The 26,966-nt window shown below is 42.2% G+C and overlaps 1 protein-coding gene across 1 annotated transcript in view; it reads right to left on the bottom strand.

Annotated features, from left to right (window-relative positions):
- CACNA2D4 (calcium voltage-gated channel auxiliary subunit alpha2delta 4) overlaps positions 1-26,966 on the bottom strand; it is a 206,037-nt gene that overhangs the window by 120,285 nt on the left and 58,786 nt on the right. Inside the window, exons 15-24 of the mRNA XM_054988696.1 lie at positions 26,194-26,271; positions 24,116-24,196; positions 18,876-18,950; positions 18,279-18,365; positions 17,855-17,926; positions 11,602-11,663; positions 8,248-8,315; positions 6,758-6,803; positions 4,750-4,847; positions 1,865-1,958 (exon numbers count right to left, since the gene is read on the bottom strand). Coding sequence (XP_054844671.1) covers positions 1,865-1,958; positions 4,750-4,847; positions 6,758-6,803; positions 8,248-8,315; positions 11,602-11,663; positions 17,855-17,926; positions 18,279-18,365; positions 18,876-18,950; positions 24,116-24,196; positions 26,194-26,271 — 761 coding nt within the window. The remainder of the gene's footprint in view (positions 1-1,864; positions 1,959-4,749; positions 4,848-6,757; positions 6,804-8,247; positions 8,316-11,601; positions 11,664-17,854; positions 17,927-18,278; positions 18,366-18,875; positions 18,951-24,115; positions 24,197-26,193; positions 26,272-26,966) is intronic.

The raw sequence follows: 26,966 nt of genomic DNA, 5'->3' as shown, positions 1-26,966 counted from the left end.
ACCAACAAGGTTTCCCGGGTATAAAACTTTTGAGAGTCAGTGCTCCCTTTGTCAGACACAAGTAGGAATGGAGATCCCTGAATGAGATATATGTGTACTGACAAAGGGAACATTGACTCATGAAAGCTTATACCTTGGAAAGCTTGTTGGTCTTTAAGGTGCTACTGGGCTCGAATAATGCTCTTCTGCCAACTTAAGTGTCTCTTCTGCTGGAGGATGCTACTTAAGTTGGAGGAAGGCTCCATAGACCTCCTTAGAGAATGGCTGGTTCCATTCCAGTAGATCAGAAAAATCTCAGAGCTACATCACACTTTATGAAGCAATTGTATTTGCTGTAGACAGGGCTTTTTTTCAGCCGGAACGCAGCAGAACTGCATTCCGGTGCCTCTTAAAAATACCCACATGACTGGTGGGTATTCTGTTTCAACCATTTTGGGCTCATTTTGGCCCAAAATAGCCAAAATGGGCCCAAAATGGCCAGTATTGGACTGCTGCTGGCCCATTCCAGGCTGATTCAGGGCCAATCTGGGCCGTTTTGGGGCTAGTTTGGGCCATTTGGGGCCTAATTTGGGCCCAAAACAGCCAGGATCAGGCTTCTGCTAGGTGGGGGAGGGTTCCCCCACCCGGCAGCAGCCTGTTCCAGGCTGATTTGGACCCCATTTGGGCCATTTGGTGCCCATTTCAGCCCAATTTGGGCCCGAAATGGCCAGGATTGGGCCGCTGCCAGGTGGGGGAAGGGTTCTCTTGTGCAGCAGCGGCCCATTTCAGGCTGATTTGGGCCTGATTAGGCCCAATTTGGGCCTGAAATGGCCAGGATCAGGCCACTGCTGGGAGAGGAGTGATCTCCCTGTGGCCTGAATTGGACCCCCTATGGAGTGTAGGAGTGCTCCCAGGGTGGCCACACGCCACAGCCTGCGTGATGATGTCACTTCCCGGAAGTGACATCATCATGCAGTCCAGGCAGTGTGTGTATGGTGCCCAGTGAATTCCACCACCTTTTTTCTCAGAAAAAAAGTCCTGGCTGTAGCTATATGCCGCAGTTTCTTGTCATAAACACAGGAGCATAGTTATGTGCTCCCACACTCACAGTGGACATGCACTGGTGTCCCAGTGTATCCTTGTGTGTACAGAAAAAAAGTTTCTATGGGGAGGATGAATGGCACAATGGCCACGATGGAATAAGATGAAACACTGGGGATGACATGAGACCTGCTGTAGCATAGTGGTTAAGCAAATGGGTTGCAAATCGGCACTCTGCTAGTTTGACTCCCACTACTGCCATGAACCCTGCAGGTGGCCTTGGGTAAGCCACTCCTCTCAGGCCCAGCTCCTCAACTGTATTGTGCAGATAACAACACTGACGTTGTTCACTGCTCTGAGTGTAGCACTAATGTGTCCCAGGAGGGGAGTATATAAGCGCACTGTAATTATTATTATACTAGCTTGTACATCTTTAATTAAGTGAATAATACTGCAGGTGGGGCAACAGGAGTACAGACTAGACACTTGAGTGAATATTTTAACACAACACAGAATGTATAGGTTCATCTAGTAAGGCTGTACCTACATATCTGCTTTCCCTGGCCTGAGTTTAATAGTAGGCCAACTTCAGGAAGCTGTGAGGTCAAGGAATTGTTGGAGTCTAAGATCAGCAAAAAGTCATCTACCTCAACAGTACTAGCATTCTCCCTTTGAGCATCATGGAAGGTCCGGGGAAACATGAGCAGGCTCTCAGTTTGCATGGCCTGCCCCTTCCAGATTCAAGGGTCCCACTGAGGAAGGTTTGTCAGCCAAAATGCTGGAGGTGGTACTGCTCAACAAGAACATTCCCTGTGAGTCACCATCTTATTTCATGACGACTTACTCAGACAAGTTGAGAATCAAAGCTGTCCAATAGGCTTCCATGGGTGCAGTTACTACAGCATCAAAGAGCACCTCTTGCACTAACTCCTCATCACCTGGGCACGAGAAAGAACAGGAAGGGAGAAAGTGAGCCACTACACAAAGCCCAAAGCAAAGTTTTCTAATTGCTTGGAGGAGCTGATGTTTTGCACTTTTGATGTATAGAAATCCAGCTTAATCCCATAAATATGAATAGGCAGTTTCTTATGTTCAGACTTGGATTCTGTTCAGAAAAGCAATTCATCTTCTATCAGTTCAACCCCATATTTTCAATTAAAGGACCTCAAGTATCAGAGTCAGAAAATAACTCACCCTGAGATCTCAGGAATTTGAGTTTGAAACCTGTTGCCAGCATGAATTGATAGTAAAGGGCTTCCCATCAGTTTTCTGGGCTCAATTCAAGTTCATGACTATCACATTCAAAGCTCTTCATGGCCTTGGCCCTTCATATCTGTGTGACCACCTCTCCCTCTATGTTCCTCCGTGGCAGCTTTGCTCGTCTTAACAGGACCTTCTGCAGATGCCACCCTGCAGTTGGGCAAAATCAACAGCTGCCCATGCAAATGCTCTCTCTGTTGTAGCCCCCACCTTATGGAATGGCCTGTCTGAGGAGGTCAGGAAAGCTCCCATTCTCCTGGCTTTCTGCAGACTATGCAAAACTGAATATTCAGGAGGGCTTTCTACCCAGATTAGGGGGCTGTGTCATAAGAAATAAGCTCAGCATAATACTCTCTGAAAGGAGAAGCTGCTGTATTGTTTTATTTCTTAATTCGGCCTCAAGTGAGACTAGGACTCAGCAGAAAGTTTTTATATAACTCTAAGAGGTAAGGGGAAATCAGCCCCCTATAAAATGATCAATGCTGCAGATTAAAATGCTTCATGGATTTCAGCCATGGGGAAAAAGCTTAAGCCAGCAAGCTTCACTTATCCCCCCTACTCACCCGTACACAGCGCCAGCTGCGCTTCAGCTGTTTTGATCTTTTCATGGTCCCAGTTGCACAAATGAAAGTCTCACATTCCAGACTACCAAATAAAAATACTCTCCTTCAATAAAATATCCTTATTTATGCCTTTTCCTGTGTTTCCACATTTCCCGTACACAGCACAAACAGACCAAAAAGGCTAGGACAATGCAGGAAATTTCCTTTGAGAAAAGGTACCACAATCAAAGAAGATTATCGCCGATAATCAGCCCTAGTTTGATGTTTGTCTATATTCCTGTCAGGAGTTGTTTGTCCTAACTCTTACTGATATCCATCAGTTCCCCCTCCTCATACTCTACTTTTTCCTGCCAAGCCATTAATGGCTAGACTTATCCAATACCTGTCAAACTTTGGTACACATCCTATCATTATGGAGGCACTCTCTTCTTGCTCCCACAAACCTGACCTTCGTAGTAAAACTGTAGCCCTCAGAATCCTCTTGGTTTGGTGCTCAATCTGGTACTCAGTATTGTATTTTCTCACAAATCTTGCTTCACAAGAGTCCAAATGTTGCCCAACTGCCCTGAGATGCACACTGTTTCACCATTGTAGTGTTTTATGCTTAACTACATATGCCTTACTTGCTTGAAAATAGTGTTTCTGTCAATATTGCACTGTTCATCTACATTTTCATAGTCATGTGTAACCACTGCTATTCTTCCATTTGTTTATCTTATTGCAATAAAACCTGGTATATACTAGGCAGCAAAGATCTCGACAATAAAGTCATTCAATGTTCCATCTGGGTACACTTTTGAGAAGTTCAGAGGACCGTTTCTCATTTCAGAGGGTACATATGTGTAGACAATTCAGGTAACAGGTACCACCTATGCAGAACCAGGAGGAGGACTGGCAAGGAGGGACGAGGGGTAACAAACCAGTTATGGATTGGAGCAAGTCAAGAAAAGAGAGCTGTAAGAGAAGGTTGGGACCCAAGAAAGGAAGACACCACATGGACTTGGGAAAAGTAATACACAGATGAGACAGGTAGTAGTTAATAGCCACCAAGCTATCCCAGCCAAAACAGCAACTTCCAGTTAGCAGGACAAGGTGCCCCTGACTAGAATGAAGCTGGAAAATATTAACAGGGAATGGGTTGAACCTGCCAGTTCCAGTTTCGTTTCAGGAAACACCACGGCTTAGAAGTAAAGCAACTGCTTGTCGTGCAGAACATCCCGGGTTCAATACCTGGCCTCTCCAGTGAAAAGAATCAGGTAGCTGATGATGTGAAAGACCTCCGCCTGGGACCCTGGACAGCCACAGCCGGTCTAAGCAGACAATGACTGCCTTTGATAGGCCAATGGTCTGACTCAGTATAAGGCAGGTTCATGTGTACATATGAATGTGTAAGTAATCTGAACACCAAGGCACAGCCAGAATTATGAACTGACTGCAGCCCATGTTGATTTTATAGACAGCATTCACACTGGCACATAGGCTACTGAGCCTGAATTATCAGAAAGTGAGAGCGATCAAGTAGAGAGCAAGTGAATGGCAAGTGAACAGGGAGGAATACACATGAGTCTGTTCACTTGCCAGGCAAGTGTAATTCATCACTTGTAGCTTGGCTCTGAGAAGGTAGGGGGAAATGGGGAAGAAAAAGCAGCAGGATTTGTTATCATGGCTCTCTATCATAGGAGGATCTGGAACAGAGCACAGGTTTTGGCAGCTCTACCACCCCAGTCATTCACTTTAAAACAGGTACGCTGCTCTTGAATACTGGGAAATTATCGCTGTTGAAAACATGACATTGTATTTTGATGGACCATCTGTCTGTCAGACAAGGGCTGTCCTTAAGGTCAAGTGCTTCAAGTAGAAGGTTACGGGTGAATATTAGGTAGCATCTACATATTTCATCACTCACATTCTAAATCAGGTTCCTCTCCGGTTAGGAAGCGAATCACAGCTTCCAACTGGCTGAGCTTTCTGTGATCTGGATCAATATCTGTAATGCAATAAATCCTAGGGAGAAATACATAGTGAATCAGGCCTGGTTCAACTGGCTTCTGATCACAAAAAACACATCTACAGAAACTTTTCTGAAATTTGTATTAAAAATAAATCAAGTTATCTACTGTGCACTTACCATAGGCAGCACAAGTCCCCCCTCATGCTTTATGGAATAAATATATTTTGAATTCCATATAGGGGCAGCACACATAGTCCACAGTCTTCAGGCCCAGGAGCAATAATACAACCATTTAAATATTTGTTTAGTGGAGAATTTGAGCTGGACTACTATGATTTCCCAAGCCCCCTGGCCTTTTTCTTATTATTTTCAGTCAATGGGCTCATTGTTTCTGGCAGTGGACAGCATAAATGTTGTGTATGTAAAGTACCATCGAGTTGCAGATGACTCTGGGTGATCCCATAGGGTTTTCAAGGCAAGAAACAAACAAAGGTGGTTTGCCACTGCCTGCCTCTGCATAGTGATCCTGGACTTCCTTTGGTAATCTCCCATCCAAGTACTAACTAGGGCTGAGCTTACTTAACTTCCAAAAGCTAATGACTGGGCTAGCCTGGGCCATCCAGATCAGCACAAATTACCCAATTTAAAAAAGAACACTAGCTACAACAAGCAATGTTGTAAGAAATGTCACATTAAGTGCCACAGGTGCCTATTTGATATGAACACCTATGAAATAAGATGTTTCCTTGGATACAATTAGCCCATTGGTCCATACATCCCAGTACTGGGTAATTTGACAGTAGCTCCCTAAGGTCTCAAGTCATAGGTCCTTCCCAGTGTTCCTTAGGATGCTTCTAAATGATACCTTTTCGCATAGGCATGCACTCATTTTATCATGCTTCCTGCAGTCACACAGCAGCTGCAAGGAACTGCAACTGCTTAAAAAAAAAAAGAGGAGCGCCCAAATGGTCTCCAAGCAGCACTGTGGGGGGAGGTGAGGCTCCTGTCTCCCCCCAACACAGTTTTCTCATGTGAAAGCCACACATAGAGGGGCTATTTTGCTAATTTTTCTGTTCCTTGTGGATAATCTGTGCACAGATGCTTCATGGGGGGCAGCAAAATTGGTGAAATAACTCTCCCGTGTGAGGTTTTCATGCGAGAAAAGTGCATTGGGTTGGTGGGAGGAGCCTCCCCCCATGGTGCCATTCCAAGACCATTTGACCTCTCCTTTTTTTTAAAAGAAGCAGTTCCCCACAGCAGCGGTGTGACTGCAAGGAGCACATTAAAACTAGTGTATGCCTCTGTAGAAAAGTGTCAGATGTGCCCTGCTTCTTTGCCATATGTGTCTATTATACTCTGTACCATATTCTGAGCCTCTGAGAATGTGTAAAGAAATATCTATGTAGCTGTCTGTGTAGCTGTGAATCGCTTATCTTGCAGGTGGCTACTTTCACTTTCTCGACTGGCATGGGAAAGTGTCAGGGAGAGCCGATCGGACCCGTATCTCCCTGAGACATGAAATGAGCTCATCCCTGTCTTCCCCTCCCCCTCCCCCATTTAACTTTCTAGGCCCTGCGTGCCTAAATTCTAATGGTCCTTATGCCAGGGCAAGAACCTTGCCCTATAACTAACATTGCTTTACCCCTTTACGTCACTTCTGCTAATGCTGTAATCTGAGTGTAATGATACTGATGGATCTCTAATAAAGAAACTTTAACTGGACTCGGAGTGTCTACATTGAAGTACCTGGGGATCTAACTGGCAGGCCCTGACAATTGTGCAGAGGTGCCCGAAGAGCTTTTAAAACAAAGATGCCAGTAATGGAACCTGGGCTTCCTGCCTGAAAAGCATGTGTTCTTCCACTGGGCTATGGCCCTACTTAGAACACTCACAAGGCCTGACGTGTTTAAAGTTGAGAGAACAGCTGGCTCTATTCCTTCCAGTAAGAATTCCTACTACTTACCACTCATTGGCTAAGGTCAAATCTGGATGTAGCAGATCATGCAAACCTAAAATCAAAAGGCAAGCAATACATTAATGGGTCTTTCCCCCCTTCCTTCAAGGACCCCTCTATAAATTGGGAATGCTTTATACATAATTCTATTCTATACATATAACAGCCAAAAACATTTAATCCTGGACGGTTAAGATATGACAATTTCATATGTCGGGGGTTCTTGAGTTGTAGATTACAAAAATCCAAATGTGGAGACTCAAAACTCAGATAGTGCTGCTGAAATGACATTAGGAAAAGCAAACACCTATTATTCTGCAGACATTTTGTTGGTTGTTGTTTTTTTAACAAGGTTCCCAAGAAGGATAAGACACTGAGACAAGATAAGCCAATACCTGGGTGAGCTGGATGCTTGAAACAAGACCGTTCGCAACAAATTTGTAAATATTCCCATTGCCCCGTCATCCCAGCCTGATGTGGGTTGAAGAAACAAGAAAGGGGCAACATGTCCCAATGAAAGTTTCCTGTGCATACTCTTAAGATAGGCTCATTTATAATCTGACCTGCTGTCCTTCTAATGCCCATGTTGGACTAGTACTCCAGTCCACAGATCATCACATACAACGGCAGGAGGCAGCATGTAGCTGTGCATCAGAATCTCCCTACACTCACCTGGGGAACAGATTATTAATACTGCGGAGGGGATCCCACAAGACAGAGAAAACTCAAAAGGCAGGGCCAAGTTCACAAAGTTTAAGAAATGCTGCCCAAATGAATCTTGCAATTTTGGGGGATATTGAAAACCCTTTTGTCCCAGTTTTTCTCCACTGACATGCTTTTTATTTGTCTGTCAGTCCCTATTTCATAGAATGTATTGACGGGGTTGAGTAATAAGGGTTGCCACCTGAATTATATATTGTTTGAATTTTATGTTGTTAATGTGATTTTATTGTTGAATATATTATATGATGTGATCTGCTCTGAGCCCACTTGTGAGGAGAGCGGACTATAAATTTAATAAATAAAATAAATTAAATAAAGATGGCTCTAACCAGGACCTCATTAGTCAATCATAATCAGTGGGGTTTAAATAAAGGATTAACCAAAATATTAGAACACTAGAGAGATAAATGCCCACCTTCCGTAATTCAGTAGATTGAGGACCTTACAATACTTGACCATATGGAATATAGACTTATATGAATTTATTTTTAGATATTCGGAAACCTACTAAGGATGTTTATGTGTAGACCTGCCATTATTGTTGTATTTTTATATCTGCTTTGTATAAGGCTTGTTTTAATTTTTAAAACAATTTTTAAAAAATGTCAAGCAGGCTCACCTCAGACGGTTTCTAAAAAAGCGAAACTAATATTTATGAGAAGGGTTGAGCTGAAGGAAAGAACAATTAAAGATATAAAAATAAGTCTTGAAGAACAAGGTAGTGGACTATCTCTCTCTCCCACAGCTGACTGAAGAACGTTTGCTCTTCAACTTACCTTCTTCCACTGAAGTGTTCCCAAGAAGTATGTATTCTCCATGCCCTCGTGACAGAACAACTCCAAGACTGTGGGTTGGGGAAAAAAGTTTTCTAGCAATGAGAGTTACAAAAGCTGGCATCATCTGCTATAGCTACAGCTATGAGCTTACTTTGTAAAGTCAGACATTTCCCTTTATTTATAAACTTTTGAATTGAAACTCCAAAAAGCTTCAAACTTGAAGACAGACACCAGCCTCTGACAGTCTTCTTTCCATGCAACAGCTAAAAGCTGCAAAGTTGGGAGGGGAAGCTCAATGTGGCAAACATCATGGGGAGAGTTAGCTCCCACATACCTGCAGTCCTGATCTAAATTGGGCCCCCTATTTTTAGCTAAAAATAATGTATTGAGTTTATCATCACACTCAGATGTGACATGCAGTTTGATTAGGGTTGCCAGGTCCCCTTACCCTACTGGCAGGACGGGGGGAACTGGTACTTACCGGAGTGCCCTTTTTGTGAGTGTGCTTTGGGTGTGTGCGCTCCCGCCAGGCCTGATAATGTCACTTCTGGAAGTGATATCATTGTGCCTAGTGGGCGGGTGCCTGCTGTGCACTGACCTGGGAGGTTTTTTGCCGGCAGAGGCTGAGAGCTGGCGGGAGGGGGTCCCCTATCCCCACATGGGGACCTTGCAGCCCTAAGTTTGATCCAAAAGCTAGAAAGGATCTTACAATCCAGTCAAACTCTGCCCTAACAGCTGTATTAGATATCCTGAAATATCAAACGGTGCTGCATATATAGAACTGTAACACTCTAGAATGATGGTGCGGGGTTACATACATGTTTTTCTGTGTCCAAACCTCCCTGGCCTTGGAAAGTTACCAAATACAGAGCACAGTGTCTAGCCTAGTCTTCTCCTTAATTTAGTGTGTAACATCACACTTGCATTCTGAAATGCTACAGTGCAGGAAAGGCTGAATCACATGCCAAACATGTAGCTTGTTCCTAAAACAGGCCTCACTACAGATGAACCATACTATGCAGACTACAGCTTCTCACAGAGTGCATCTCAAAGTATCCCATCACGATGAACAAAGTATCACATGCTGTTGGCGGGTGGAGTGGCGGAGACCATACCAGACACCCCTTCTTCTTGGCACCCTCCTGTTGTCAAGCCCAATACCCACCATGCCCAATGAGGCCACAGATGTACCCTGTAAAAGTCTACATACCAGCCAACTGATCAACGGCAGCTGGCCTTTTAAGAATCATTATTTGACCTTTTCCAAGTTAACTACTCAAAAAGAAGGGGAGGTCTCCGTACAAGGATAAGAAGACTAAGAGGGCGAAACCCGCAGGGAAAACAAAAACAATCATAAACAATCAATGCGTTCTTATTATTATTATTACAAATGATTAGTGTAAGGATAGCAATCATTTCATTTCAACATCCATAAACCAATGCATAGAAATAGTAATCCTGTCTTCAGTCTTTTCAATCAAGAACAAGAAAAACGCTAAAGTGAGTCTTTTGGCGTCTTCCGAGTAGAACAGCAGCAACTGACAGGAAGGCAATTGACATGAAGGCTATGAGCTTGCCAGTTTGAAATCTGCTTGTTTCGAGATTCTTCTTCCTGGCCAATATTTATTATATTGCTCATCTCATATCACCCATAGGTGATATGGAAACATACCAATGCATTGCTCCTAAATACGGATGAGAAATTTCAGAATCAGATGAGAAATGTAATAAATATTGGCCAGGAAGAAGAATCTCGAGTGGATTTCAAGCCAGCAAGCTTGTAGCCTTCATGTCAATTGCCTTCTTGTCAATTGTTGCTGTTCTACTCTAAAGATGGCAAAAGACTCACTGCAGCATTTTTCTTGTTCTTGATAGAGAAGACTGAGACGGGATTACTATTTCTATGCATTGGTTTATGGATGTTGAAATGAAATGATTGCTATCCTTACACTGTGCACTAATCACTTGTAATAATAAGAAGAAGAACATTTTGATTTATTGTCGAAGGCTTTCACAGCCGGAGAATGATGGCTGTTGTGAATTTTCCGGGCTGTATAGCCGTAGTCTTGGCATTGTAGTTCCTGACGTTTCGCCAAGACCAAGATGTTTCGCCAATGCCAAGACCACGGCTATACAGCCCGGAAAAATCCACAACAACCAACATTTTGATTGTTTATTATTGTTTTTGGTCTCCCTGGGGATTATCCTTTTCCACGTTAAGACAAGAGAAGTGAAATGATGGAGAGGGGGGAGAGTGCTCTGAATGAGCTATTGGTCCCTCATAGGTTTAGCCGTGCTGCCACAGGGCTTCTGGGTGGAGAGAGGCCACTGGGCATGCCTTTAAAAGCCTTGGGGGAAGAGGCCAGTGAAGACAGACCAGCTCTGTCTACCTACCCCAAAGACAGTTGAGCTGGGCGGGGGGCAGGGATGGAGGTAGAATAGGGTAGTGCTTTATGCCTGCATCTCTCTGTCTAAGGCCAAGGCATTTGAGCAAAATTGGACGCTAGTGTATGCCAGCTGTGGCCTGGGATCCTACACATGCTAACATGTCTGTACAGTTCAAGAACAGTCAAGAAGCATAATCCAGATGTATCCAGGTCAGCCAAAATAAATGAACTTTCAGGGAAGATATTCCCCCAGTTGCTACTCAATTTAATCTGGGCAGGGCTTAAACTAGACATGCTGAGGATGAAGACTGCCCAGCCCGGACATCATACTGTCTGTCTTACATGCTCTTTTTCCTGATCTCAAGTGTGCAGAGGGCAGGTTATGATAAGGTTTTTTAAAAATTTGACTTCTTCCAAATTAAGTCCTGGTTTTCACAGTTTCACACCATTTAAATCCTCAGGGTTTGGATTCATCCAATTGTTTCCTCAAATGGAAGAATTTCCACCCATGGATCATGACTTTCTTACATCCCCTCTCCTGCTGCAGTCCAGAATGTTCCCTGAAATGCTGCATTTCAAGGGCATTTTGGGCTGTGGTGGGAGGGGGAAATCCTTCTACCTGTGGAAACACTCTGGACAACCCCGTAACCTCTGATTTGAATTAAACCACAGATTGGGTCGCGATTGCCATCTAAATTGCAAATGTGGCAAACAACCAAACTTTGATGTTGATGGCTCTTATTTGTTTTTGCCTGCAGACTACATGCCCTCTTACTGGCTCCAAAACCATATAACCAGAGCAGCATTCGAAAATAAGGCATCAACTCATTGGTATAAAGAGCCTCTCTGTGTGTGCCAAAGTCAATGTTTTATCTAATCAATAGAGACTTCATTAATAAATACTCTCTTCCCCAAGAAAAGCTTGATCTCTAAAGGTATCATCCCTCTAAATAATCTGCTCACTTACCTAAAGGGTGTTTCACTGATATCCGTGAAGAAGTAATCATTTGTGAGGAACAAAACTCGTTTCTGAAAACAAAACAAAGCAAATGAATAAAAATCCTGTAAGGAATATCTATTTGAAATTATACTGATATGTAATGCAAATCAGATAGAGACATGCATGCTAAAAATACTCAGCTCTATTCTCCTTCTTCAGGCCAGCCAGGCAGTGGATATTCTGAACGAGTGTGGCTGGCAATATTACCTCTTCTAAACGGGACTACGCTCCCTTGAAAGTGCAGGTTCACTGCATGGGTATGTTGTTTTAGCCATACCTACAGAGGGAGGCCCAGTTCTCCACTGTAGCCCACCTTCAGATGAGTTATCCCTGTTCTGATACCAGCCAGATGGGGCCACTGCAATACACTCTACACTGGGCGGCCGCTGAAAATTGTTCAAAAGCTGCAATTGGTTCAAAATGCAACAGCAAAACTACAGATTATAATAATCAAGATATTAGCAGGATCATCTCACCATTTTTTAAAAAAAGGCACTATTTATTACCAGGAAACATAAATGGTCTGGGACCAGGGAACTTAAGTGTCAGGCAAGATCACTTAGGAACAAATAGTCATTAATTTTTTTTTTATTTTATGTCATTTCTATTTCACCTTTATCCCCAACAGGGCCTCAGAGCGGCTTACATCATTCTCTTCTCCATTTTATCCTTGCAACAACCTTGTGAGCTAGGTGAAGGTGAGAGGGTGTGGCTGTAAGAACCTCTACCAAGGTTCTTCATTGGTGGAATTCTTCTTCCCCCAGCAGCTTATCTGGATTCCAATCTACTCAGTTTTAGACACTAAGTTCAGATCTTTTTGCTCATGTAGGCTCTTGGCTATGTTTTTTTGGTCGTATATGGGTGATTGCTCTTTGTTTTGAGCAGGTTTGTTGTTAAAGATGGATATATTTTTATTGCTTTTATGCTTATTATGAATTCAATTGTTTTGAACTGCTGAGTTTATTTTGGAAGCTGCACTAGAAATCTTTTTTTTTTAAAGACACCATGAGGAAAAATATTAAGCTGCATTCAGCCACAAGAAATGGTGGGATATAATTTTAATTAAAATAAATACATGCCTTTTAAACCCATCCCATTAACCGTATTGACTTACTCTGTGTAATCCACCTTGAGTCCCAGTGAGAGGGGCAGACTGTAAATAAAATAAATCTGCTGGCTAGGTTCAAATGATAGCTTCACTTTTTGAGTCCACATCTTTCTTGTCTGAAGTACTTCTACTTTGAAAGATTTTCTTTGATTTTATATATCTATTAAAACTCAAAGCCCGATTGTGGGATAATACATCACAAAATCTCAAAGTGTATTTTGTAATGTATGAAAGATGAATCACCTGTTCAGGTGCCTGTGACATGCTACCATTATTAAATACCATAATCAGAAATAATCTCAGAGATTGTTCAACCAATCTGCATCAAGCAGATGGTGCTTGAAAATCCACAAAGTGCTAACAATATTTACGTAGTTTAATTTAAAAGAAATTCTCTCTTGGGCCTTAGAACACTCTGAAATTTACTGTTTCCACAATTTCCCTTAATCCTAAAATCTCATGTCTAGAAAGCCCCTAAAACTGCTAGTATCACAGGAGATCTGGTCCACCACCTCAATGCACTGACTGTGACATCATAGCCTATAAGCAAGAAAATAAGAATGCAGAAAAGTTAGAGGTCCAGGATAGGGAGAGAATGGGGAAGGTAATGAAGGAATATCAGACAGAAGCATTCACAACTGTACTGTGAGTTCCTTTTCTAGTAGAGTTATAAGTCGGGCTTCCAGGTCCCTGGTGGGGGTGGGGAATCCCCTACTTCCAACCTTTGCCCCCTCCGCCACTCAGCTGGCTGGTGGTGGTGAGGGGGAAAGAAACCTCCCAGATCAGCATGCAAGGGGCGCACTCCCCACAGGCACAATGATGTCACTTCTGGAAATGATGTCACTGCACTTGCTGGAAGGGCACATGCAAGGTAAGTGCCAGGTCCACCCCCACCCACCCCCCAGGAGGTTAAGGGGACCTGGCAACCCTAGTTATGGCAGGAATACATCAAATCTGGCACAAGTTTCCTTACACTTCTAATACTAGCGAAGCCTTTCTGTTCTTGGATATGGACAGACAATTGGCAACATCAATGAGTGTTTTCCTCTAGGCCTCTATGATAGACTTCCTTTCACTCCCCCAATGTGAGGCAGATATTTCCTGCCAAAATTCACTTTTCCTGCTTTGGTTGAGCAGCTCCAATAGCGTGTTGATCTTTGTTTTGAAAGTCTGTTTGTTCCACCCTTTGACAGTCAGGTATAATTTTGGCTTATTAGCCCAGTCCAGCGATATTACAGTAAAGGCAAATGTTTCCTCTTCCCTCACTCCAGAGGGGAACCTGTCTGACCTTCACCGTCAGACTCACTCGCAAACTCTCTCTGAACAATCTTGTCAGAAAACAAGCTGATTCCCTTTAGCCTGCTTCTAACTGACCAATCAGAGAGGGAGCCCCCCCCCCCCCGCCACTCAAGCTCTCCACTCCAGGCAACAGGTAACTGTCCCTCCCAGCTCTCTGATGGTACTGAACTTTTAAATAGCAGTCCGTCACAGCCTCCTTTAATATACACTGCAGATGGTGGAAGAAGTATTGCAATCTGCCTATGTGAGATCTACATACTTAGCAAACTGATTGGACAGAAATATATTTGGGGGGAAATGGGTGGGAAGGTGGTAGCCAGCAAGATGAAGAAGAACATGTGACTGAGTCGCAACTGGCTCAGGGTGACCCCATCCACGAGGTGTTCCAGTCAAGAGATGAGCAGAGGGGATTTGCCATTGCCCTCCTCGGCACAGCAATCTCAGTCTTCCTTGGTGGTCTCCCATCCAAGTCTCCCATCCAAATACTGACCATGGCCAACCCTGCAGCCCAAACTAAGCGGGGGTATTTGGGCTGGTAGGCATCAGGACATCAACCAATAATTCCAGCTCCAGGATGCTGAAGTCACGTGAGGCTGTCTCTTCCCCTCTTCTCCCCCTCCTGCCAGTTCAGCACTAATCTTCAGTGTACTGGAAATCCATCTGGCGCAGTGACAGGAGGCATCAAGGGGACTTGAGGCAAAACCGTACATGCTGCACAAAGACAGTTTGCTGCTGTAGGGAAGATTTGTAACCGGGCTTCCAGCTGAGCATTTCAAAAATATCTCAGCTAACTTCATTAACTGGCTACGCATGGACAGCCCAGTAACCCTGTGGCCAAACTCTATGTGCTGCCACACAGACTGGGGGGCTTCCCTGTTGGATAAGAAGAGGAAAAGGCCTGGCCTGACCTACATCCACAGTGAATTCCCTGGTGGTTTGTATTACCTTTATTTCACCTCGAACATGGCTAATGTTTTATTTATTTGAGGATTTATATCCCACTGCATTGCCTATTAAATCAAACATCACTAACGGCTAATATATTTTAAGAAAAACTATTGAAATCCAGTCCACGGATAAAAGGGAAGGTCTAAATATACATAAAAATGGGAGCCACTCCTCTCTAGAAAATGACCTCACCATATTGTGAGTTCTGCTGCTTGGAAGCAGAAAGGGTTGTGCAAAGCAGAGACTGTTGGATGCCTGTGACATCCTGAAGCACCCCTCCACCCTGTGCATTTTTATTCATCTTAAAAACAAACAAACGGATTTTTAAATAATCCACCATATGATTGCTTCAATGTTTAATCACACAAACAGAGCCTTAAACAAACAAAGCAGATCAGAAGCATGCAGAAGAGGCCAAACCAGTAAAGAAATCAAAGTTCAAACAGAAACTCTTCAAGGCAAAAGGAAGCTCCTACTCCAAGGGCAAAACAAAACACACACACATGCTCAGATGCTGGCTTCTGTTTTTGTTAACATCCATATGCACCAAAAAATGACTCAAGACCAGTTAGGGTTGCCAACTCCAGGTTGGAAAATTCCTAATGGAACTTTTCTTCCTGAAAAGAAAGTGATCTTCCACTGGTCTATGGCCCTGTTTAGAAGACTCACAAACAGGACTGCCATCTCTGGTTAGGGAAATTCCTAGAGATTTGGAACTGGAGCTTAAGAGCCAAGCTACAAGTGATGCCTTACACAGGTTGGACGCTTGTCAGCTTCCTCAAGTTTTGATGGGAAATGTAAGCATCCTGGTCTTGCAGCTGTAATGGAGAGCCAAGCTGTAAAACCAGGACGCCTACATTTTCCATCAAAACTTGAGGGAAGCTGACAAGCGTCCAACCTGTGTAAGGCGTCACTTGTAGCTTGGCTCTGAGAAAGGCAGAGCTTGGGGAGGGGAGAGAGAATGGATGTGTCCACACACTGAAACTGCCACTCAAATGGTCAGTTCTGATTAATGATCATGGTGATGATCTTGATAGGTTTTGGTAGCTGCTGCCAACCTTCAAGTGTGGACTGGAATTCTCCCAGGATTACAACTGCTTTCCAGACTACAGAGATCTGTTCTCCTGGAGAAAGTGGCAGTTTCAGAGTGTGGACAGATCCATTCAGTTATCTGAATATCTGTAAACCAAACTGCAAAGCCTTGTGTTTGGTTCTCTGTTGGTGCGGGAAGGAGTACAAAGTAAGCCATAATAATACACTCACTCAGAACCCTTCTTTAACTTTTAAAATAATTTTAATGTGTGTGAAAGAGACACTGTGGTTAGTTAATTTTAAACCCTCTGAAGATCCATAGTAAGAAAGAATTGTGCATGTAACTCCAGGCAAGATGCTTAGGTTCTTACTTAGAGCAGGATCCAACCCTCCAAAAACATTTTCCCTGTGAAGATTGTCTGCCTCTAGCCTAAAATAACTAGAAAAACTCATTCTGCAAAAAACATGCCAGCTAATGAAAAAATAATTCATAGCTCAGTTCTTAATGGCACAAGAAAGCCTGAGGAACAATAATAAGGAAAGAGACATGACAGAAGGTAAAAGTAAGGTAACTTAGGTGCTGATAAAAGGTTATCTGGTGACTGGAAATAAAACTCTCAATTGTGTTATTACAAAACACTTGAAAGAAGGTTTGATCCAAATTTGCAAAACATAGAATTTAAATAACTGGGATTAGTCCCATGAAATAATATCTTGATATTTTTAGGAAGATTTCTCAAAGGAAGAAATATGAAGCAGAGAGATGACGTTGGGGTGGGGGAGGCAGAAATGAGTATCTTGCTTTGCTCACTGAAATGTATAACATTCAATTTTTTGATGGGAAATTTGGGAAATTTAAGGGAGCACTCAAGAACTCTTTTTTTCCCTTTTGGAATGAATGAAGTTTACTAAGATATTATAGGGTCAGCAATTTTTATTCACATTCCTATTGAGTATATTTGCAATTTGGTGCCTTTAAAAGGAGCTGCAATGTGAAGGAAAGCCTTTTGCCTGGGTAGTGTTTGCCATCTAGGCCAAGCTTTTCCACCTGCTCAGCCTCACCCCCTTGACTGCTTATGCTTTTAGAAGGAGCAGCAATGTGAAGAAAGGGGCTGCTTTTTGCACCGGGAGATTTCCAGTTGGTTATTTGATGCATGTTACAGCATTTCATATTTATATTATTTGAATTGTCTTTTGTAAGTGTTTGTATTGTGATAGGATTTCATATTTGTTAGCTGCCTTGTGTGTTCTTTTGAACAGAAAGTCAAGATATAAATAAATAAAATAAAATATATCTTGTAAAAGGCGTTTACACTTTTAAATGTCATAAATATGCCAATGAATACAATTATACATGCTAACTACACTATATATGATACATGCTATGTTGCAAAGCAGCAAAATGCGTTTGTTTGATAGAAAAGTACATACTACATATATTTCAATTTCCCCCCAAATTTCTGGGGTTTTTTTCCTGCCTATGGCTTCAAACGTATTAGTAAAAATATAAAACTGGAAGTACCCTCAAAGGTCATCTAGTTCAACTGTTTGCACTACTGAAGCCATCTACCCTCCTCTGTCTTGTAGTATTGGTATATATGCTCCAGAGATCCACCAGAGCCCGTGCTTATTATACTTTAAATTATAGTTCCTTTATAGCTAGGATTTTTTAAAAAAAATAATTTGATTTAGATTTTATTTTAAAATATTTACATGAGCTGAACTGGTCTTATTTTTATATTTATGGTCTTTCCTTTTATTCTCAGTAAATTGCCTTGTGTTTTAAACACAGGGTATAAAAAAGAAACAAAGCTACCATAACAAAACACTTACCCCTTTATCCACAGGCACCTTCACATCCATTGAGAGGTAACCAGTCTCCCCGTTGATCATTGCTGTTCGTAGCTGGGAAAGGGAACAGGTTTACATTAGTGCCTCCAGCTAGGATAGGGGCTACCTGCTTTTAGGTGGCCTATAACAAACAAAAGATTTTATATAAAAATCCAGTTTTTTTAAAAAAAACCAATATTGTTCTGCTAGGTTTGAAGAGTGGCTTCTGTTGACCAAGACTGTTGACCAAGACCGTGAATACTGCCAACTACATGGAAAAGGGGATGATAATATTTTACATTTTTCCATAAATATTCAGTCACTAAAATCAGAAAACAAGCCTTACTTTAGTTAGAGTGCACTTTGATACTGAGGGAGGGAAGTTTACACTGAGGAGATTCCCTGAAATCCCAAAGAGTAAACTTACTACTTCATCCCAGTCTTCCCATTCCACTTCAGAAAGGTCAACGCTGTTGTAATTTGGTTTGGGTTTCAGCTTCTTTCCTTCTTTATACTGGAGTTTAGAAGAGAAACAGAAGAAAGGTTAACTCAGTAATTTTGCCACTGAACTAGCCAGCAAGTTACAGTATATTTCTAAAACAGAAAGTAGTATCAATTTTTCTTATCTACACAAACAGTATTTGGACACGTCCCCAATCTAGTAAAGATGTTTTCAAACATCATTTTTTTCCACAAGGAATATGTAGAAGTCCCTTAGTGAATGTCACTGAACTGCCATGCCATTCTACCACTACACAGTACTATTCTACCACTAATTCCATCAGTCAGCCATTTAAATCTTCCACCTTAGCTTGTATTGGTACAGGGATCATGTATTGGTAAAGGGATCTTGCACAGATGTGATGAATATTCAGCCAATACACAGATTTACATAGGTATGAATGCAAACATGTACTGGTATAGCCCCCTTAAAGTCAACCAGATGATGTGAATGAATTAGAGACTCTATAACGGCATAAGCAGACTCCATGAAAACAACAAAGAAGCATAGCAAGTCACTTACCAGTGGCCGAAGGTCCGGGTGAGACAGAATGTAGCCATTGTTAGTGTTTAGAAAGGCATATCCGTGGACACCCAGCTTTAAATAAAATGTAGTTGGATTATTAGCCTCACTCCTTTCCATAACTTTTCATATTATAAAAGGTGATGGATTCCATTGACCTGTATGATCTAGTTTCCATGCCATCATTCTTATTTACATAAACCAAACACTAGCAAAAGGCTTTAATTAAGGTCCTTTTCACACTGGGACTTTAAAGCATTTCAGTATCCTTTCTTGCTTCCCACGTTTGTGGGACTTCCACACTTAGAATCATAGGATTGGATCATCTAGGGTCATCTACTCCAACCCCCTGCACAATGCAGGAAATTCACAACTCCCCCCCCCCCCCGACTGCCCCAATGATCCCTGCTCCATGCTCAGAAGATGGTAAAACACCTCCAGGGTCCCTAGCCAAACTGGCCCGTAGAAAACTGCTACCTGACCCTGATGTGGCAATCGGCATTTCCCTGGGCATGTAAGAAGGGCCACGAGAACTAAGCACTGATGTAACCATTCTGCCCTCCCCCTCATGATCTGCCCTGGTTCACAGAATCAGCATTGCTGTCAGATGGCCATATAGCCTCTGCTTAAAAACCTCCAAAGAAGGACAGCCCACCACCTCCTGAGGAAGTCTGTTCCACTGAAGGACTGCTCTAACTGTCAGGAAGTTCTTCCTAATGTTTAGCTGAAAACTCTTCTGATTTAATTTCAACCCATTGGTTCTGATCTAAGCTTCTGGAGCGGTGGAAAACAACTCCGCGCCATCCTCTATATGACAGTCCTTCAAGTACTTGAAGATGGTTATCATATCACCGCTCAGTCGTCTCCTTTCCAGGCTAAACGTTCCGAGCTCCTTCAACCTTTCCTCACAGGACTTGGTCTCCAGACCCCTCACCATCTTTGTTGCCCTCCTCTGGACACATTCCAGCTGGTTTATATCCTTCTTAAATTGTGGTGTCCAAAACTGAACACAATACTCTAGGTGAGGTCTAACCAGAGCAGAGTTGAGCGATACCATCACTTCTTGTGATCTGGACACTATGCTTCTGTTGATACAGCCCAAAATCATATTTGCCTTTTTAGCTACCGCATCACACTGCTGACTCATGTTCAGTGTATGGTTTACTAAGACCCCTAGATCCTTTTTGTACATACTACTGCTAAGACAAGTCTCCCTCATCCAATAATTATGCATTTGATTTTTCCTTCCTAAATGTAGAACTTTGCATTTATCTCTGTTGAAATTCATTTTATTTGTTTTAGCCCAGTTTTCCAGCCTGTCAAGATCATTCTGTATCCTTACTCTGTCTTCAACCGTATTTGCTACCCCTCCCAATTTAGTATCATCTGCAAATTTAATCAGCATTCCCTCTATTCCTTCATCCAAATAATTTATAAAAATGTTGAACATAACAGGTCCCAGGACTGATCCCTGAGGAACTCCACTTGTCACTCTTCTCCAAGAGGATGAGGAACCATTTACAAGCACTCTTTGGGTGCGATCTATCAACCAGTTACAGATCCACCTAATAGTAATAGGATCCAAACCACATTTTACCAACTTGTCAACAAGGACATTATGTGGAACATTAACAAAGGCCTTACTGAAATCGACATAAACTATGTCTACAGCATTCCTCTCATCCAACAAGGCAATAACTTTCTCAAAAAAAGAGTTAAGGTTAATCTGACAAGACTTGTTCTTGAGAAACCCATATAGGCTCTTAGTAGTCACAGCCATCCTTTCTAAATGCTCAAGGACTGACTGTTTGATGATTTATTCTAAGACTTTTTCAGGTATAGGTATCAAACTGATGGGTCGGTAGTTACCTGGATCCTCCTTTTTCCCCTTCTTGAAGATGGGGACAATATTAATCTGTCTCCAATCTTCTGCCATCTCACCTGATCTCCAAGAATTTTCAAAAATAATGGACAGAGGCTCAGAAATTACATCTGCGAGTTCTTTTAGTACCCTTGGGTGCAGTTCATCTGGCCCTGAGGACAGGTCCATTTAAAGAAACTAGGTGTTTATGTACGACCCCTATGTTGCTCCTAGGATGTAACTCTCTTCCCTCATCATGTGTTCTGTTATTGCCATGCTGAGCACCATCTCCCTCGCAGGAGAAGACTGAGGAAAAGTAGGAATTGAGCAGTTCTGCCCTCTCTTCATAGCCTGTTAAAATTTCACTTTCCCGTACCTGCAATGGGCCTACCATGTCCTTGCTCTTTTTCTTACTTTGAATATAAGCAAAGAACCCTTTTTTGTTGTTTTTAGCATCTCTTGCTAGCCTAAACTCAAACTGAGCTTTAGCTTTTCTAACGCTCTCCCTACAAGCATTGGCTATTTGTCTATATTCATCCTTGATTATAAGGCCCTCCTTCCATTTCCTAAATGAATCTTATTTCTCATTTCATTAGAAAGCTGTTTATGGAGCCACTTTGGCTTCTTTAAGCTCCTCCCATTTTTCCTTCTCATAGGAATCATTTGTGATTATGCTTTCAATATTTTGCTTTCAAGAAACTCCCACCCCTCTTGAAATCCCTTCTTAAGTATTTCTGACCATGTGATTCTACCCAGCATAGCTTTCAGTTTGTTAAAATTTGCTTTCCTGAAGTCCAACCTATATGTCTGATTATATACAGCTTTTCCGTTCCCCAAGACTGTAAATTTCAAAATTACATGCTCACTGCTACCCAGGGGGCCCACTACTTTCACCTCATCAACAGTTCTTCAACCAGTTCCTTGTCAACCAGTTGCAAAGATAGTCATGGGACACAGAACTGATGTTTGTCCGCAGTATCCCCGATTTTCCCCTGCGGACATACCACAAGTTTATTTTAAAACCGCTGTTGAGTCGCAGCTGGCACGATCAATGTCTGTGAGAACACTTATACTCCCCTTCGGCTTTTCTTCTTCCCCTTCTCTTTTTCCCCAGGAGCTGATTTGTCTATGCAGAATTAACCACTCTCACCCTCCTCAGTTCTCTGAACTCCTTGTCCGCCATTTTTTTAGTAAAGCGAGGTAAGGGTCATAAGGCTGCTTCTCTGTTGGCTTCCTTCCTTCTGGGTATGCACGCACTCTCTTATTTTTTTTCCAAAGCCAGGAACGATTTCTAAGGTTGCTGCTAATTCCCTGCTGGCTTTAAAAGCCAGGAAAGGGTTAAATGGTTGCTTTTCCCTTCCTTTTTCTATGTGCACACTCTCTCTTTTTTTAAAGCTAGGAATGATTTGTAAAGGTTGAAATGTTACTGCTTATTCTGTCCTGGCTTTAAAAGCCAGGGAAGGGTTAAATGGCTGCTTTCTTCTTCCTCCCTCAGTGGTATGAGCACATTCTTTTATTTTTTTTCAAAGCTAGGAAAATGCTGTAACCTTACTCCTGATTTCTCCTGGCTTTAAAAGCCAGGTAAGGGTTAAATGGCTGCTTTTCCCTCCCTCCCCATGTCTTCTGCCAGTTTGGTGTAGTGGTTAAGAGCCGGGTTTGATTCCCCACTCCTTCACTTGAAGCCAGCTGGGTGACCTTGGGCTAGTCACAGTTCTCTGGAGCTCTCAGCCCCACCCACCTCACAGGGTGTTTTGTTGTGGGGATAATAATAGTATACTTTGTAAACCACTCTGAGTGGGCATTAAATTGTCCTGAAGGGCAGTATATAAATCGAATGTTGTTGTTGTTGTTGTTGTTGTTGCCAATGTCAAAAAAAGCATTTTGTGCAGCCGTCAGCATTTTAACCCTTTCCTGAACTCTGCCACCAATTGCCTCTCCAGTGGGCAGGGGGACAGTCCAATCAGCAAAAGAGGTGGGTGGGTTCCAACATTGTAACATTACTACACATGCTCAAACTTAAAAAAAAAAGTGCGATGTGAATTGCAAAGCCCCGCAAGCCCAAAACTGCACCAAGGCTTCAAAGCAGAATGCTCAAAGCAAATGAAGCACTGACGCCAAATCAAAACTGCAGCAGACAGTGTGAAATGAACGGGTGCAATGCTGAAGCCATTGCGATCAGGACAAATGCTCATAAATGGCAGTTTATACCGTAAGTGCGAAAATGGCTTAGAATTGCTTGCAATTTTTTTTAAACACGGTGTATGACAGGATATAGTAGTTCTGCTGCTGCTGAATCTTGGTTGAAACGTTTTGAATCTAGTATGCTTTTGACAAATCAACATATTTGAATTAAAGAATCTGAACCTCTTTCCATCAAAATACCTGCATTACTCTTGTAAATGTTTTGCACAAATCCATCTATATTCTTATCATATATTAACCCTTTCATATAAAATCGATTTATTATACTTTTATCCTGCTCTTCCTTTGGGAAGCTCACAGCAGCTTATATGGGACTCTGACACATTTTCCAGATTGAGACGTGCTTAGCTTTAATAATGTCACAGCATCATATACAGTTGGACCACAGCACTAGATTCTTCATGCTTGCAAGTGAAATACACAAGTACAAAAACCAAACCATCTGCATTCTTGCAATACTTGAACACTTTTGCATCTCACCACACCATTCCTGTGAGTGAAATAGAAAGAATGAGAATTGCTAACTAACTACAAAGCCCATGTTGCAGTGCAGTTTTCAATGAAACGTTCACAAAAATATTCACTATTTTTAGATGATACAATTACTTGATAATAGTGAAGAAATGGGAACACAAACAGAGCTTGTTAAAATTTAAATAGGTAGACAGATTTTCTGCAGATATCTTCTGCTTGAAGCAATTTAACTGAATTGAAAAACTAAAATTACATCTAACAGTTTCAAACATAACCCATTTTAGCCCCCCAATGCATTAATATTTTTTGCTTTCTGAAATAGTAGGAAGAGTTTGATGAATGCACAAATAGGTATGAATGCAACATCTTTTTACTTGAATTGCATAGTACTTTCACACATTGAGCTGATGCAAAAACCAAACGTCTCCTCACAAACAGAACTGATTTTCCTCTGATATTTTTTGGCTTTCCAGAGAAGAACCCTGTTTTAAATCTTGTCCTGAGAAAGCTCTATAAGCTCATAATTCAAGTAACTACATCATTCAGGTGTCCCTTTTCCCTTGCTTATTTCCAGGCTATGTGTTGTATGAAGAGTGCTTCTTCTCCTACAGATGCATCAATGACCAGAGGTTTTATTGCCATAGTGCACCTTTCACTAGAGATCACTGATCTTCGTGACGACTGTTGGATTGTATTATCTTACCTTGTACCGTGGAGCCAGCTTAAGGAGTTCCCTCAAAGGAACATCTGAGCCCACCACACCTAGAAGAATGCCATGAGATCTCTGCAAAACAACAGAGAAACCATTGTCAGAAATAAAAGCTGTCAAAAAGCTGTTGTTATCATAAGTATTTGTTCATTCATTTATTTTGTAGAGGTATATCCCATGCTTAATACAAATAATTTTCAAGTCAGGTTATATCGACAAAAAGAGATTAAATTTAAAAATAAACAAATTTAAAAGCAGAAAAATTAATAATGGTCTAATCTGAAAGATACTCAGCAATTCAAAATACAAGTAAAACAGCAACAACAATTAATGGTAGAAGACTCGGTATCAACAACAGAATAAAACCAGTATTGCCAATCAAAACATCCAATCAATCACATTGGGGGAAATGACCATTACAACACTTCTGGAATAAAAAGATCATATTAAGGTTTTTACCAGGCTTTCAATGCACCTGTCAATTGAAAAATTACTCTATCAAAGGGTGAATCTTAGCTAAGGGGAAATACCCAAGAAAATTCACAGGACAGCAATAGTCAATCCCTTTTCTCTCCTCAGAAACCAAAGGTATGCCACCTCAGAACTGGAACTGGAAATTTAATTTCTAGTTCCCACATTTTTAATTTTAATCCACCTTGACAGGGACTCTGAAGAGACAGCACAGAAACATAATAAACAAACAAATAAATCTGTCCTCCAGGAATATAGCTCATCTTTGTAAAAGCCATGGCGGCAAAAGAAACCACACACTGCAAGGGGTACATTTATGTGTAGTTTACTGTTCTGCTACCCATATTACAGCTGTAGCAAATACATGTTTAGCTTATTGAGGAAACAATTTTCTATAATGGTTAGAAAGGGTGTATCTTAGGTCCAATATATGTACCATCCACCATGAATATTAGCAGCCTTCTAAACAAAAACTTCCTAAATCTTCTACTTGATGGGGGAACATAACTGGGTATTTCTCTAACAGTCATTCCTGGAGGTGAGGGGAATGCTTAAAGCCTGCTAGCCACTATGCTGGTGTATCTCGGCAATACGGTGGTGTGGTGTCCTGTTGCCACTGTGCCATGACCAGGCACTATGGCAATAGCATAGGACATCACTGGCACATACTGTTCTGCCAGGAGAAGAAGGGGTGGGCCTGGGGACATGGCAGGAGTTAGTTGGCTCCCTAAGGCAACCCAGCCCAGGAATGCCCGGGGCATTATGCCCCCCAGATCCAGTGGAAAGTTATGCCTGCAAAAACCACAGTCTATAGGCACTCATATAATGGAAAAGGCTAAGTGCCCCCCACCCAGGCATGTGCCTGCACACAAGCCCTGGCATTGCACAGGACGCCATGTACAGCCACAACTAATGCCCCTTCCTCAGTTGTGGCCAAACCCCCTCCCCTGCACCCAATCACAGGCCCTCCAGCACTAATGATGTCACTTTTGGGAAGTGACATCGTTGCTCAGGCCTGGGAGCACCCGTATGCTTTGCAGCAGGCTGATTTGGGTCCCAGACAGGACCAATTCGGTTTGTTTGGGGCCCAAATTGGCCCCTTGCAAAGTGCAGGATCATTCCTGGGAGGCCTGTTCCCCCACCTTCCCCCCCCCCCCCACCAGCCAGGTGAGTGGTGGCAGGTGGTAGAGGGTGGGAGCAGGGTCCCCCGCTCCCACCAGGAGAATGGCAACCGTATGCTTGAACATCATGTGAATAGACAATATAAAGTGAGAATCAGACAGAGATATAATCAAGGACTTTATAATACAAAGAATATATCTCTAAATTTTGGGGCTTCATTTTCTTGGCACGCCAAAGGATAACTTAGCACAACTTCTTCATGACCTTTACAGAATGCTGTCAAGGATGAGCTTTCTGAATCAATAATATTAAGAACCAGCTGCAGAACTTGCAAAGACAGAATATCATTGAAAGTTCCTAAAAGAGATACTGAAGGTTTCTGAACTCTTATATACTTTCTATATTTAAATCACAATGTTTCTCTTCTATCTGCTCTCCTACTGTGCAGCTTAGAAGTTGCCTGACAGTGTTATGCTTACCGTTTCATTCTTCTTACTGAAAACTGGCATTGCCACTGTTGTCATTAGCAGGAGGCTTTGGGCCTGAGATGCAAAGAGCTACCAGGCAGAAAAAGGGTAATGTGTTAGTATGTCGCAATAGTGTGAAGGACACCAACCACTGACAGCAGAAGCTTTCAAGAGTCAAAGCTCTTTTCTTCAGGGCTGGACTCAAATCCCGTTATCCTACTGCACAGCTTCCTACCTGAAACAACCACTAACAGGAAGCAAATGCAAGAAAGACATGCGAAAAGCACTTTTTAAAAAATAACCAGAAGGATGCTAGAAAGTTGCTCATTGGTGGGAGGGTGGTGAAGCTGAGACAAATGTTTGTCCAAGGTAGCATGAAATATTCAAGACAGAGGAATATTAAGAGAAAATAATCTTTACAACCAAGTGTATGTATGCATGTTCAGATAGCCATATGGACACACAGCCAAACATGGTAAGCACAAGCACTTAACATGTATAAGACAGAGAAGTAGCACTTGGGAACAAATGGGAAATAGGGGAAAGACAAAGGACATATGCACACAGTGTTTCTCTCATTTGCATGAACAGTCTAGGGGGCATCCAAAACACTAGGAATGCTAACATGGGGCTACACAGGATGTAGACAGCATATCTGAATAATCAGAAGGTATGGTCATCCTTGGTTCAGATAATGAGAATGGGCACATCACGTAAGGACTGTTAAAAGAACATGGATGGATACACAGAACTTGCAACACAAATAGCCCACTTAAAATACATGA

Source organism: Eublepharis macularius, chromosome 9 (genome assembly GCF_028583425.1).
Source record: "Eublepharis macularius isolate TG4126 chromosome 9, MPM_Emac_v1.0, whole genome shotgun sequence".
In the NCBI taxonomy this organism is placed as follows: Eukaryota; Metazoa; Chordata; class Lepidosauria; order Squamata; family Eublepharidae; genus Eublepharis; species Eublepharis macularius.
Note: the sequence above shows the minus strand (reverse complement) of the source record. Positions and strands in the feature narration are given on the sequence as shown.